The sequence below is a fragment of the Schistocerca cancellata genome, chromosome 2 (genome assembly GCF_023864275.1).
Source record: "Schistocerca cancellata isolate TAMUIC-IGC-003103 chromosome 2, iqSchCanc2.1, whole genome shotgun sequence".
NCBI classification, from domain to species: domain Eukaryota; kingdom Metazoa; phylum Arthropoda; class Insecta; order Orthoptera; family Acrididae; genus Schistocerca; species Schistocerca cancellata.
This window is the reverse complement of record NC_064627.1, coordinates 465,416,120-465,429,877: the sequence shown is the minus strand read 5'-3', so window position 1 is coordinate 465,429,877 and position 13,758 is coordinate 465,416,120. Positions and strand designations below refer to the sequence as shown.

The following is a 13,758-nucleotide window of genomic DNA, read 5'->3' as shown; positions in this document are numbered from 1 at the left end:
CTCATGTCCACAATTCCTGCCTGGAGACTCAGAAGACAGAGAGGACTCATTTAAGAACTGAAAATACCTAATATAAAATAATAATAGTTCACTTGCCTGAATGTACGCGAATGTCGCTTATTTGGTCTTCCCTCTCGATTGCCACTTTCTTATCGGGATGTGTCCTAATATTGAAAAAAAAAGAAGGAAAAAAAAGAGCTGTAGAAGAGATATACAGCGCCAAAAATTATTTAAACTGTGAATGAAGCAAAATGATGTAAAATGAAATATTAGTAGTAGTAGTAGTTGTAGCAACAGGAAATTTGACGTTTACATAAGAAAAATAAGTATCTTTCGAGTGCTGCGCTAGGGTAGGAAATTAAACTAAGGATAAACAATTCATAAGCCAATTATGTAGAAAACGTGCTCATTTAATACGAAGCGGGGGAGTAACTGTACTCCATGTCGTTTGCTTGAATTTGTCGTCTCAATTCTGATATGGATCAAAAATGTATAGAACAGCTTTCTGAATTTTTTCAGTTTAAAATCATTTAATGCAAAGATAAACTCTAATAACTTTGACGTAACCGCAGCTTCAGAATATTGCATGTTGTGCATAAGACTACAGAAAAAAAACGGTTGTATGTAGTTTTAATAAATGTTTCTCTTGTCAGCTGGTTCATCGTGATTTGGCTGCACGCAACGTCCTGGTGGCCTCGGGTGGCGTCTGCAAGATATCCGATTTTGGGCTGACCAGAGACGTCTACGAAGACGATGCCTACCTGAAGAAGAGTAAAGGGAGAGGTATGAGTAGCCATTAGCACTGTATTTAATGTTGTATATGTGAAATGCACAAGAAGGCGCGTAACAAAGAAGGGGAAAATATCAAAATGCTGAAGCAATGGAGAAATTTACACTAAATATGCTGTTTGAAGCAAACATTATGTCAAATTCTGCTTCAGTTAAGGTCATTTTTTGCCTCAACAGGAAAACTATAGAAAAACTTGGTGCTTTCCGAATAATCGGAGAATGCAGAAGTAATTAATAAAATTTTCTCGGGCTTCCAGCCGCGTCAGGTGGTTAAAATCCCATGAGCTTTCGACCGAGCTCTCTTGTCATTGTCAAGTGGTAAGAAAGACTGCTGTGTCGCCGTGGCCGCGTAGTTATATAGCAGCGCTGCTGGCTGTGACGTCACTAGTGCTCTCTTCCTCGCTGCTCGTGGGATTTTAACCACCTGACGCGGCTGGAAGCCCGAGAAAATTTTATTAATTCATATCGCGGCGAAACCATGCATTCATGCAGAAGTAATATTTCTAAACCATATATATGGGTAAGATCTCCTGTAGTAAAATTATGATTAGAAACAATGACATTCAAAGTCACAGTCGCATATGATTTATCTGAGCATAACCGATTCTGACATTTTAGCTACAGGGACCGATGACCTCAGCAGTTTGCTCCCATAGGAACTTACCACCATCATGTTAGCTACTCGCTGTACGCTACTCCGGTAGATGAGATGTCAGTTAACGGACGATTTCACAAGAAGACTATTTCGGACGGATTACTGGGTGTATAACATCAAGAACAAGGCTAAGAATGAAGAAGACGTCGACATCGTTTATAAGTGAATAAATCATATGTACGTCTCTGCGACTCTAAATAAAGTTGCTATGCAATAACTAATAGTCGCTGTGGACAATACACGTCAGCTAATTTAAATTGTTTTCTCCTATATTCCATGGGATCAGCAATTACGGTCTTAGGTGTGATGGTTCCCATAAAGGTCACCGTGGTAGAGTAGTCCTCGGAACTCTTTGCTGATGTCCGGTTCAGAGCAGGTGGAAGTTAGCCCAGCGTCGCAGCTAGGTGACTGAGAGATGTCTGTTGCACAGATATCCAGAGGTAACACATAGTCAGTCATAGCACTTGTTAGTAAATGCTTTTTCAGTATCACTGTCTGCAGTGTCACAACTGCTGCCTGAAATCCTGCACAGGACAATTCGAGAATAGATAACTCAGTAAGAATCGGTAATATACAGGGTGACAATTATTGAACTATAGCCCGCATCTCGTGGTCGTGCGGTAGCGTTCTCGCTTCCCACGCCCGGGTTCCCGGGTTCGATTCCCGGCGGGGTCAGGGATTTTCTCTGCCTCGTGATGGCTGGGTGTTGTGTGCTGTCCTTAGGTTAGTTAGGTTTAAGTAGTTATAAGTTCTAGGGGACTTATGACCACAGCAGTTGAGTCCCATAGTGCTCAGAGCCATTTGAACCATTTGAACTATATGGAAAAAAATCGTAAAACTATGGAACGCGCACACTCTATTCAACATGTAAATGTCACTATAGATATTTAGATTTAGGTTATGACATGTTCGATATGTCTACCATCATTGGCGATGATGTGGCCCAGACGAATAGCGACATTCTGCGTGACCCGTTGAAGCGTCGGAACATCGATGCTGCCGATGACCTCCTGATTGGCTGTTTTCAGCGCAGCAACGGTTTTGGGGTTATTGCTGTATACCTTGTCTTTAATATAGACCCACAAAATGGAGTCGCAAGTGTTCAAATCCGGAGGATATGGTGGCCGATCGAGGCCCATGCCAGTGGCCTCTGGGTACCCCAGAGCCAGAACGCGGTCCCCAAAGTGCCCCTCCAGGACGTCAAACACCCTCCTGTTTCGATGGGGTCGAGCTCCGTCTTGTGTGACCACATCGTGTGGACGTCAGGGGCACTGTGAATAATTGGGATGAAATCATCTTCAAAAACCTTCACGTACCATTTGGTAGTCACTGTGCCATCAAGCAATATCGCATCGATTATTCCGTGAGTAGACATTGCACACCACACAGTCAGCCGTTGAGAGTGAAGAGACTTCTCGATCGCGAAATGTTGATTCTCAGACCCCCAAATGCGCCAATTTTGCTTATTGACGAAACCATCCAAATGAAAGTGGGCTTCTTCACTTAACCAAACCATGCATGCGCATACTAATTGCAATCATGCCCCGCAGCCAACAGTGCAGTTTGAACGTCATAATGCAAACGGTTTAGAAGATATGAGGATTTTATTTCATATAGTTCAACAATTGTCACCCTGTACCTTCGGAGTTACTAAACCGGGAGTTGTAAAAAATGAGTTCCTCCATATGATGTTCATGACGCGTTAAAAGCAGAGTTGCTTTGTAGTAAAAGAATCACCATTCTTACGAAAAAATAATGATTTCAGTGTCTAATCAACAAAGACTGAATGTTGGCCCAGGTGAAGAAAATGTGGGATGAAATAGTCAGTGGCCTTGTTCATGAAATGCCACGTTATTAGTATGAAGCAGCGTAGGAAAACCATGGAAATTCAAAATGAGAGGTGTTTGTCGTGGACTTATCGTTGAATGTTGCTCACTAGAATAACACACAGAAACATAACGCAAAGCTGAAGAGGTATTGAATGAATACAGTGTGGCTTCAGGAAAAGTATCGTTAGTGAAATATCTGTAAATCTTTCAAATATGAAATTGTGGATAGTAATAGTGAAACTAAACGTCGAGTGTACATGTCCTTGCGGAAATGATATTGTACTAGGGTAACGCAGAGACTACGCAGGCTCCTTCTGAAATGCGGTTCTAAAGAGGTATCCTCATAATGCCAAAATATAATTAGAAATGAGAAGCTACCAGTTAAAGAAACGAGTTTAGGAAAAGATTTACCAAATAAGGGGAAGTGTTAGCGCGACATATGCTTTGGTAACCAGAAGTAATCAAGTTAGTGTTGGAAATGACAACGGAGAGGAGAGTATATGAAGTAGAAGTACATAAAAATTGATGTAACATGCGTCATCGATGATGTTTAGTGTACAAGATATACAGAGATGAAAAGATTGACACAAGTCAAAAAAGAGATGGAGGTAGACTGACGTTTTAAAACAGGGCAGATTGAAAGTTTATGGCAAGTTAAAACTGTGCCTTTGGCACGATTTCTCTGTCGATCCGATATATTTTTTTTTCCTCTTTCTTTTTCACCTCTCCAGTTATGTATTCATCGGCGAGCTTCTCCGCTATATTTTCCATAAATAATTTCCGGTATGTAATTTCAGTAATTTTTTTGGCAATTATCTGTTTTCCTTTAGAAATGGTATTTATAAAGAAAATGAATACTTCTTCGTGGAGTAAATGATATATGGCATATCCTAATAAAGCTAAAATCCTTCGTTTTTGTTAGTTTTACAACTATATTATAAAATGAAGCAAAATTTATTTTCTCACACCAATAAATTAAAATGCTTTTCTCTTCCATTAACACAAATTACACATTCTAAAGCGAAAAAGAAATTTAAAAGATACGAAAATATAAAATTGACTTTCTCTTGACGAGCTGAGTTTTATAACTAAACTTTTTGTTAAAAGCTTAGTGTAAGCGATAAAAAACGTTAAGAGAATAGAAACTGTAAACGATAACGGAGTCTTAAAGGGTATGTCTCACCTCAATTGCCACTTTTTTGTGTTTTTAGGTTGTAATCTTAAATGCCTTTTGCGATTAGGTGAGATTTATGTGTCTTAAAGGTGCAACTCATTTTAGAAATTAGTTGAAAAAAGGTTTCGTTAGAATGTTAGGACTACCAATGATTTGGCTTTCTTCCTGGTTCTATGTTACGACGTATATGTGTGGTTTATATTACGGTCACAATTTCTGATTTGTTAGTGTTTCCCATATTTATTTGGTCGTGGAAACCGCAACCTTTCGTTTCATTATTTCTTATCATCTACAGTACGTAATTACACATCAACTATGTTAATGCTCTCACTTTCGCGCACCGAGAGAATCGAACGTCCAAGTGAATCATCTTCCTGTTTGATATCTTTTGTGCCGCCCCATTTGGCATATTTGTACATTACTGCTTCGTCCATTTCGAAAAGTGTATGATTTTCAAACATCAAACCATTATTTGTATGATGGTGTCTCTCATATGGAAACATTGACAGTACAGTTTCCGGGCTATGTGAATCCTGTGCCGCATCTATCCAAGTACGACTGACGATCCGCCGCCGCAGAGACACTTCTAGCGGCACGTTCACGCCTTCATTCACGAGTCGTGCTTGCATAACTAATTCGGCAGAACGTTTGCCCGTGAAACGAAAATGTCGCAGGATCGATTCACGGTCCAGAACACTGTTTTAGTCCGACAGGAAGGTTCAAATGAAAGCACAAGTTGGCCACTATTTTCGAGCGGTTCCAGGCGCTTCAGTCCGGAACTACGCAGCTGCTACGGTCGCAGGTTCGAATCCTGCCTCGGGCATAGATGTGTGTGATGTCCTTAGGTTAGTTAGGTTTAAGTAGTTCTAATTCTAGGGGACTGATGATCTCAGATGTTAAGTCCCATAGCGCTTAGAGCCATTTTTTGAGAGCACAATCCATTACAGAGTAAAAATTCATTCTGGTTCACGGCGGATTTGCTTTCAGAATATAGATGATCAGTCCAGGCAACTAAAACCAGAGTCCATCTCCACATTCTAACATACGAACAGCTGGGTGGAGCAGATGGAACGAATGAAATCAAATACAGCGGGCATTGCATACAGCAATACGATCCGAAATAACAATACAACGTGTGTATACGCATGTTCTAATGCCGTTGATTCCACACTAACAGGATACTGCACTGTCTGAGGGACTTGTTAGGAGGAATTTCAGGAAGGGGCATACACCGAACTAAGCCGTGTTTTTATCTGTCTTGTTACAAATTCACGACGAGCTTAGTAACCAACGATTTTACAGCTGAGGAAACTTTCGACAGGGGAAAACTGCGCAGTTTTTCGCGGAATATTTGAGTGTGGCAGTGTCAGTCTCACAGGATCTTCATGTCCCCGAATGTTAACGTGTAGAATCACATTCCTCCAACCTTATATTCTGAATCGGGTTGATACCATTCACGACTGTTTCCTTTTTTGTAGAGGACAGTGTTTGTTGCCGTAAAGCTAGATATGCTACCAGGTTAAGTCGCCTCTTTGGCTTACCACGAACAGCAAGCTCCCCGTAATTGATTGTGAGTGAAAAAGTCCCAGAGTCATTTGGAACTTGTGTTAGACCTCCCCTGACGCAGAAGAGCTGATAATTTTTCTTTTAGGAGAGACACATGACTTCTTTGAATCTACGTGACTCAATACCAGTCACGACCACAATGCGCATTACCCGACAGCAGTAATGTTTCTGCTGACATGTGCTTACTCTCCCGCAGAAAACACAGTATGATTACCTCCTGTGACAACTTACAACCGTTTGCCAAGCTGGGACTGGAAAACGTATCAATTTTTCTCAAACGTTCAGTTGCCAAACATCCGTTTCCACACTTTCCAGATCTCTAACAACAGCACATTTGGCGGTAGGTCGGCGACGAAAGACTTGTAACAATTTGAACATGTCACGAAGGTTCGATAGCTGTGCTTGGTTGGGGTCGGGCAAGACTTTTCGTTTCATATTTTGAATCTTTAGACAGGATTACACTGTATAGGCAATAGTGTGTTCCAGAATCGTATAAGTGAATGGAAAGTATGTTTGATCTTTATGAAATCATGTTTACGACTGATTGTAGTGCAGTATCCCGTCTTATGGTATAAGGGACAATCAGAAGGTCATACAATCGCTAATCGGTATGCCAATCACGATAAATGCCGTGAGCACTGAGACAATCATTGCACGGAGACAGCAGGTTAAGGATATCCATTTGGTAAAACATCGTGTCCTGCTACGTGAAGAAGTCCGTAACTGCTGGCTACACATCCTCGTCCGACGGGAATCTTCGACGCTTCATGGCCTTTTTAAGACACAGAAAGAGTTGTAATCGCTTGGAGAGAGTTCAGGACTGCAGGGCGGGTGCTCGAGTGGTTCCTACTTGAATTAGCATGACTTATGTGTTATGGAATTTGCTACATGGGGAGTGCGTTATTATGAAGCAGCGACTCCCCTTGTGGTAGTTTTCCCGGACGTTTCCCCTTAATTGCACGCCGTAATACCTCTGGCGTCGCGCAGTACTGTTCTCCAGCGATGGAGACAGCAGGTTCCTCGAAATCAATAAGCAATGTTCTCCGGTAATCAAAGAACAGATGGCTGGCTCCTGAACTCCTTGGAAGGAGGGGACACCACTGCACCGTAAATCCTTTCGACTTTGGTTCCCAGTGGTGGCACCAGCTTTCGCCGCCTGTGACAAAGCGCTCAAGGAACGTGCATAGAAACGCATCAAGGGCTTCACACGAACAGCCATCCGGTTTGCTTTCACTTCGTCATTCAACGCTGGAGTTATCCACTGGCTACAGACCTTACGGCAGCCTATTTCCTGCCGGATAATGTACTGCACGCTACCAAAGCTTATGCCGAGATCCTTTGCTAGCGCGCGTGTGGTTATGGACCGGTGCGCCGTAATCGCCTGTTGGCCGTAATGGCTGAGGCTGGCCTCTTAGATCGACCGGCGTCCTGTGGCAAATCACGACCAATTCGGAAATTGGCACACCATCGAAAGATATGCTGTCCACAGACACATTGTTCACTCTCCGATGGATGTCTACCGGTATTTGCCCTTCGGCAACCAAGAAACGAATAAAGGACGTTGGTTCCGTATGGACGCATTTGGTAGTAACGTTGCCATAGTTCACATTTCTGCATTTACTGCACGCATGTAGGAAAGGAACGAATATCACAATGATCCCTTGCCTATACGTCAGTGTTTATACACTCGCGATGGAATAACGCTAGGCTGTATATGTACTGCAGCAACTCTCTCAAACAGAAACCTTTTGATCGCCGGTTATATATATGTTTGTCGAATTGTGCTTATTAGTGTGATATACGTGATGTTACAAGATTTCGCTGAGAATCTATCAAGAACGGTACGTTATAAACAAAGAATTAACACTTCAATCCGTCGTTAATTGGTTATACTTATGAGTCAGGAGCACTGTGATCAGCCCAAAGATGAAATAGTTTCATCTCCGACCATCATGAGTCAATAGAAAACACAACCATTCAATAAACTGATGATGTCTAACCCTTCATAGTAGTTGTTCTGCTTTATAAGCCTTTAGTGTGGTTTACTAGTAGTTATATACATGCGAGGTTCTGAGCGCAGAAAGGATTACGCGTTCTTTGAGGTCACTGACTGATTGTGTGTTATAGTGAAACAAGGGGCAACGGTTCAAATGGCTCTGAGCACTATGGGACTCAACTGCTGTGGTCATAAGCCCCCTAGAACTTAGAACTACTTAAACCTAACTAACCTAAGGACAACACACAACACCGAGCCATCACGAGGCAGAGAAAATCCCTGACCCCGCCGGGAATCGAACCCGGGAACCCGGGCGTGGGAAGCGAGAACGCTACCGCACGACCACGAGATCAAGGGGCAACGGAACATACCTTTGTCGTACCAGTGAATATTGCAGTTCTAAAATTAGGCATTCACAATACGCATTACTGAACCCACACCTTCGAAGGAAAGGGAGTCTTCTTCTGCGAATGTTGGCCGTGGAAAGCATGACGTAAAAGAACTGGAGGCTGAGAATTTGGTGATAGAGAGGTTTAGGTGTCCAGTGTCAACCAGCACTCACGCTATAGCACGTGTGTGCTATGGCATATGCCGTGGGCACATGTCATGTATAGTTTTGGAGGGTTCTGTAGGGTTACACGCGTACCACCTTTAGAAAGCGCTACCGTTAGGGCAACCGTATTTCACAACTCGAATGATATTAGGAAATCTTATTTATTTATTTATATATTAAAAGGGTGGTTATGCTGAGTCCAATGTACACGTCTGTTCAGAAATGTTGCTTGCTTTAAATGTGCCAGTTATTTTAGCAATAGTAACAGTTACATTTTAAGAAGTGAGAATCCACATGTGACTGATGTTATGTGTTGTTAACATGGGTTGGAATGTTTGATTATCAATTTCTAGGACCTGTATATCAACCAGTACACTTGAATGAAACTGTACGTACCACATTTACTGAGCTACTGGACATAGAAAAGCTTGCTGTGAACCGCAAGTGGTGGATTCAATATGATGGGACTTCTGCACCTTTTAACGTTGACTGGCAAGCAAGCTGTCGAGTTTGAAATTTTTTTTTCTTAGGGTGCATGGAGGCATGTTAAAACATTATTTTCGTTGCCATTAGAATTTAGCTGGTTTTCGAATAAATTTTAGGCTTCACGACATGAACCATAATTCTGCCATATTCGACAGCATGGACAACCATTCGGCGAAAGTATGTGGCATGTTATGAGGCTCACCCCAAAACGTTTGTACACTGCTGCTAAATTTTATTCCCTGATGCCTTTACCAAATATAATTTTTGTATAATTAGTACTATTCATTATCGTTCTCTTGAAAAACATTTAAAGAAACCGTATTTACCTTATCAAAATGAGATCCAATGTATGTTGATCATAAAATAGGCATCCGTCTTTCGGTTACAGAATGATGGCTTTCATGACCGGGTATCTTAGTTGCTGAGAAACCTTTCGGGTTGCATGGCCGTTGTCCATGAAACTTTCCCATTGCTAACGTTTCGTCCACAGCTGAGCTGGACATCTTCAGAGTTGCCCTTGGTCCCTTTGAGTCTTTCCCACTGATGAGACAGACGTCGGAGGGGAACATATACAGTAAGTCTCAAACCTTTTGGGTCAAATTGAATCAGGTGATAGTGGGTCCACAATCGACTATATTGAGATGGGGAACCATCTGTCGGAGAAGCATGTTTATTGTGTTATGGGCATACACAGACTACACCTACCTATTCCATTGTACAAGAGACACCCTGGGTGAGTGCGCCAGAACTACATGCGCCGTCCCAATACGTTCACTGAAATTGACGGTCGTCCCTTTGAACAATTACTATGCGCTACGTTGTTATGCGCTGTACGCTGTGTATGTCCATAACACAATAAATATGCACCTTCAACCATAGGTTCTCTATTTCAATATAATCGGTTGTGGACCCACTATTGGCTGTTTGAATTTGACCCAAAAGGTTTAAGACACTCTGTGTACGGTGAAAAAGGGGCATGGTACAAGTTTACACATGGTCACCACAGATAATTCTTCTCAGAAAGAAAGAAGAAAGAGAGGGAATATGTCCAGCGCATCTCTGGACGAAACGTTAGCAATGGAAAAGTTTCGTGGAGCATGACTACACAACCCGGAAGATTTATCAGCAGTCCTTTTGTTGGTTTGATGCTATCCTCCACCTTTTCCTGCAATGTGATAATCTTGCTATTTCTACGTAGAGGGGTTGGACAACAGTTTGGAAACACTGCGAGAAATGAACATAAATGCAGATGCTACCCAAGCTTGCAGGGTGCGCTCGAGTTGACCATGAATGGCACCTGTCCAATGTCCTCATACGTTGCAACTGCTAGACGTGGTCAGATCAGTGTTGTGTATCGTTGAGAGTGCATTATGTCGGAGCTAAGTGAAGTCGAACACAGGCATGTTGTTGATGTTGGTTCTGTGAGTACTTCCACAACAAAAGTGACGGAAGGGTCCAGTGCTCCAAGAAGCGCCGTGTCGAAGATTCACACCGTAAACAGGAAAAGCGTAAAATATCATCCACTGTATCACAACGCGTACGAAACTGTGTGTGGAGTGATCGTTACGGGTGATCACTGAAGACGACTGTGACGGAAACTGAGAGGCAGACAACTGCAAAAGTCACTGCAGAACTGAATGTCGCTTTCGAGGAGCCTGTCAGCACCAAACAACACGTAGGGCGTACCAGAAGTAGGGAATAGCAGGGCGAGCTGGAAATCAAAAACTACACATCAGTGATGCAAATACCCGTAATAGAAAAACGTGATACCGAAGCCACAAAACCTGGAGTACGGAGCGTTGGAGGAATGTCACTTTGGTCGAGTCTTGTTTCACGCTTTCCAACTTCTCGCCGAGTTTACGTCCAAAGAGTGAAACATGGCGTGGGCTCGGCAATGGTATGGGCAGGCAAATAATGGTATTCCATGGGTCGCATGGTTACTCTGCAGGGTCGCATTATTGCCAAGGATTATGTGGTCATTCTGGCTAATCAGGCCCGTCCCATGGTGACACTGTACTCCAAGACGACACGGAACCTCTTCACACAGGTCGCATCGTCCGAGACTGGTATTGTGATCACGAGGATAAATTTTCGTACCCTAGCCGTCACTGTCACCAGGTCACAGCATTATTGATTTTTGAGCCTTTATGTTCTATTTTGGAGTTTTGGAGAGAAGGGTGAGTGATTGCGATCCAACTACATTATCGTTCGAACTTGCAAATATTTAGCAGGAATAATGGTATAAGATTCGTTTGAAAACTATGCAGGACTTGTATTTACCTATTCCGAGACGACTGAAACCTGTTTTGTGTGCAAAATGGCATGGTAATGTGTTGTGTTTTTGTGCTTACGTATTTCTGTCTACTTGCTGTAGCTAACGTGTATAGCCTCCTCTAGAGTCTGATTTGCACATTCAGGTAGTACCCTGCCTCAGTTTCCCTTTTCCCCTGCAGTGCTCGTACTAGAGCCAAATCAATTATTTCTGCCGGCCGGTGTGGCCGTGCGGTTAAAGGCGCTTCAGTCTGGAACCGCGTGACCGCTACGGACGCAGGCTCGAATCCTGCCTCGGGCATGGATGTGTGTAATGTCCTTAGGTTAGTTAGGTTTAATTAGTTCTAAGTTCTAGGCGACTGATGACCTCAGAAGTTAAGTCGCATAGTGCTCAGAGCCATTTGAACCATTTTTTTTTCAATTATTTCTGGACGTCTTAGCAGATGCCCACTGACCTACCGATCCTCAAAGTTTATAGGTGAGACGCTGTAAAATGTTGTAAGTCTTTTTTCCAGTTTACTCGTACGTGCGGTAACGAGGACACTCGCCTTTGTGTCGGTAGTGCCGGTGAAGTGGATGGCGCCCGAGTCGCTGTCAGACCACGTGTACACGAGCAAGTCGGACGTGTGGGGGTTCGGCGTGCTGCTGTGGGAGCTGGTGACGCTGGGCGCCTCGCCCTACCCCGGCGTCGCGCTGCACAAGCTCTTCAGCCTGCTCAGGGCCGGCTACCGCATGGAGCGGCCCGACACCTGCTCGCCCGCACTGTGAGTATCCTAGCTGCTCGTTGAGTTCCCGCTATTGTTGAAGGAGACCTTTCAATACATATAGCCAGATACACGCTATCTGATCAAATGTATACAGACACCAACTAGTGCACATTAATATGGGGTCCCGTCTACCCTTCGCTTTTATTTAGAGCTTGAACTGTGCTGGGGACACTTTCAATGAGGTGTCTGAATGTCTGTGGTGGTCCTTCTCAAGGGATTAAACCAGAGAGGATAGTGTTCACGCAGGCTGCTGTCTCGAGCCAAGGTGTTAGATTAGGTTCATTAAGGGACGCTGCGCAGTCCAGTCCATTTCAAGAATGTTATTGCCCACAGTCCAGTGCCACATAGACGATTGTTTATGACAGCTGCATTCTCATACTGATGCAAATAACTATCGTCTCCGAACTGTTCCTCTACTCTAGAAGTATACGAGGGTAATCCCAAAAGTAAAAATGGCTCTGAGCACTATGGGACTCAACTTCTGAGATCATCAGTCCCCTAGAACTTAGAACTACTTAAACCTAACTAACCTAAGGACATTACACGCATCCATGCCCGAGGCAGGATTCGAATCTACGACCGTAGTGGTCGTGCCGTTCCAGACTGAAGCGCCTAGAACCGCTCGGCCACACCGATCGGTCCAAAAATAAGGTCTCCTATTTTTTTATAAGTACATAGACCTTTTCATTTCTACAAAAATTTACATCAGTTTACAGCTTGAACATTTAGCTACACTCCTGGAAATTGAAATAAGAACACCGTGAATTCATTGTCCCAGGAAGGGGAAACTTTATTGACACATTCCTGGGGTCAGATACATCACATGATCACACTGACAGAACCACAGGCACATAGATACAGGCAACAGAGCATGCACAATGTCGGCACTAGTACAGTGCATATCCACCTTTCGCAGCAATGCAGGCTGCTATTCTCCCATGGAGACGATCGTAGAGATGCTGGATGTAGTCCTGTGGAACGGCTTGCCATGCCATTTCCACCTGGCGCCTCAGTTGGACCAGCGTTCGTGCTGGACGTGCAGACCGCGTGAGACGACGCTTCATCCAGTCCCAAACATGCTCAATGGGGGACAGATCCGGAGATCTTGCTGGCCAGGGTAGTTGACTTACACCTTCTAGAGCACGTTGGGTGGCACGGGATACATGCGGACGTGCATTGTCCTGTTGGAACAGCAAGTTCCCTTGCCGGTCTAGGAATGGTAGAACGATGGGTTCGATGACGGTTTGGATGTACCGTGCACTATTCAGTGTCCCCTCGACGATCACCAGTGGTGTACGGCCAGTGTAGGAGATCGCTCCCCACACCATGATGCCGGGTGTTGGCCCTGTGTGCCTCGGTCGTATGCAGTCCTGATTGTGGCGCTCACCTGCACGGCGCCAAACACGCATACGACCATCATTGGCACCAAGGCAGAAGCGACTCTCATCGCTGAAGACGACACGTCTCCATTCGTCCCTCCATTCACGCCTGTCGCGACATCACTGGAGGCGGGCTGCACGATGTTGGGGCGTGAGCGGAAGACGGCCTAACGGTGTGCGGGACCGTAGCCCAGCTTCATGGAGACGGTTGCGAATGGTCCTCGCCGATACCCCAGGAGCAACAGTGTCCCTAATTTGCTGGGAAGTGGCGGTGCGGTCCCCTACGGCACTGC

At 44.1% G+C, this 13,758-nt stretch overlaps 1 protein-coding gene across 1 annotated transcript in view; it reads left to right on the top strand.

Annotated features, from left to right (window-relative positions):
- Positions 1-13,758, top strand: part of LOC126155175 (proto-oncogene tyrosine-protein kinase receptor Ret-like) — a 241,641-nt gene that overhangs the window by 213,650 nt on the left and 14,233 nt on the right. Inside the window, exons 16-17 of the mRNA XM_049916212.1 lie at positions 654-783; positions 11,882-12,083. Coding sequence (XP_049772169.1) covers positions 654-783; positions 11,882-12,083 — 332 coding nt within the window. The remainder of the gene's footprint in view (positions 1-653; positions 784-11,881; positions 12,084-13,758) is intronic.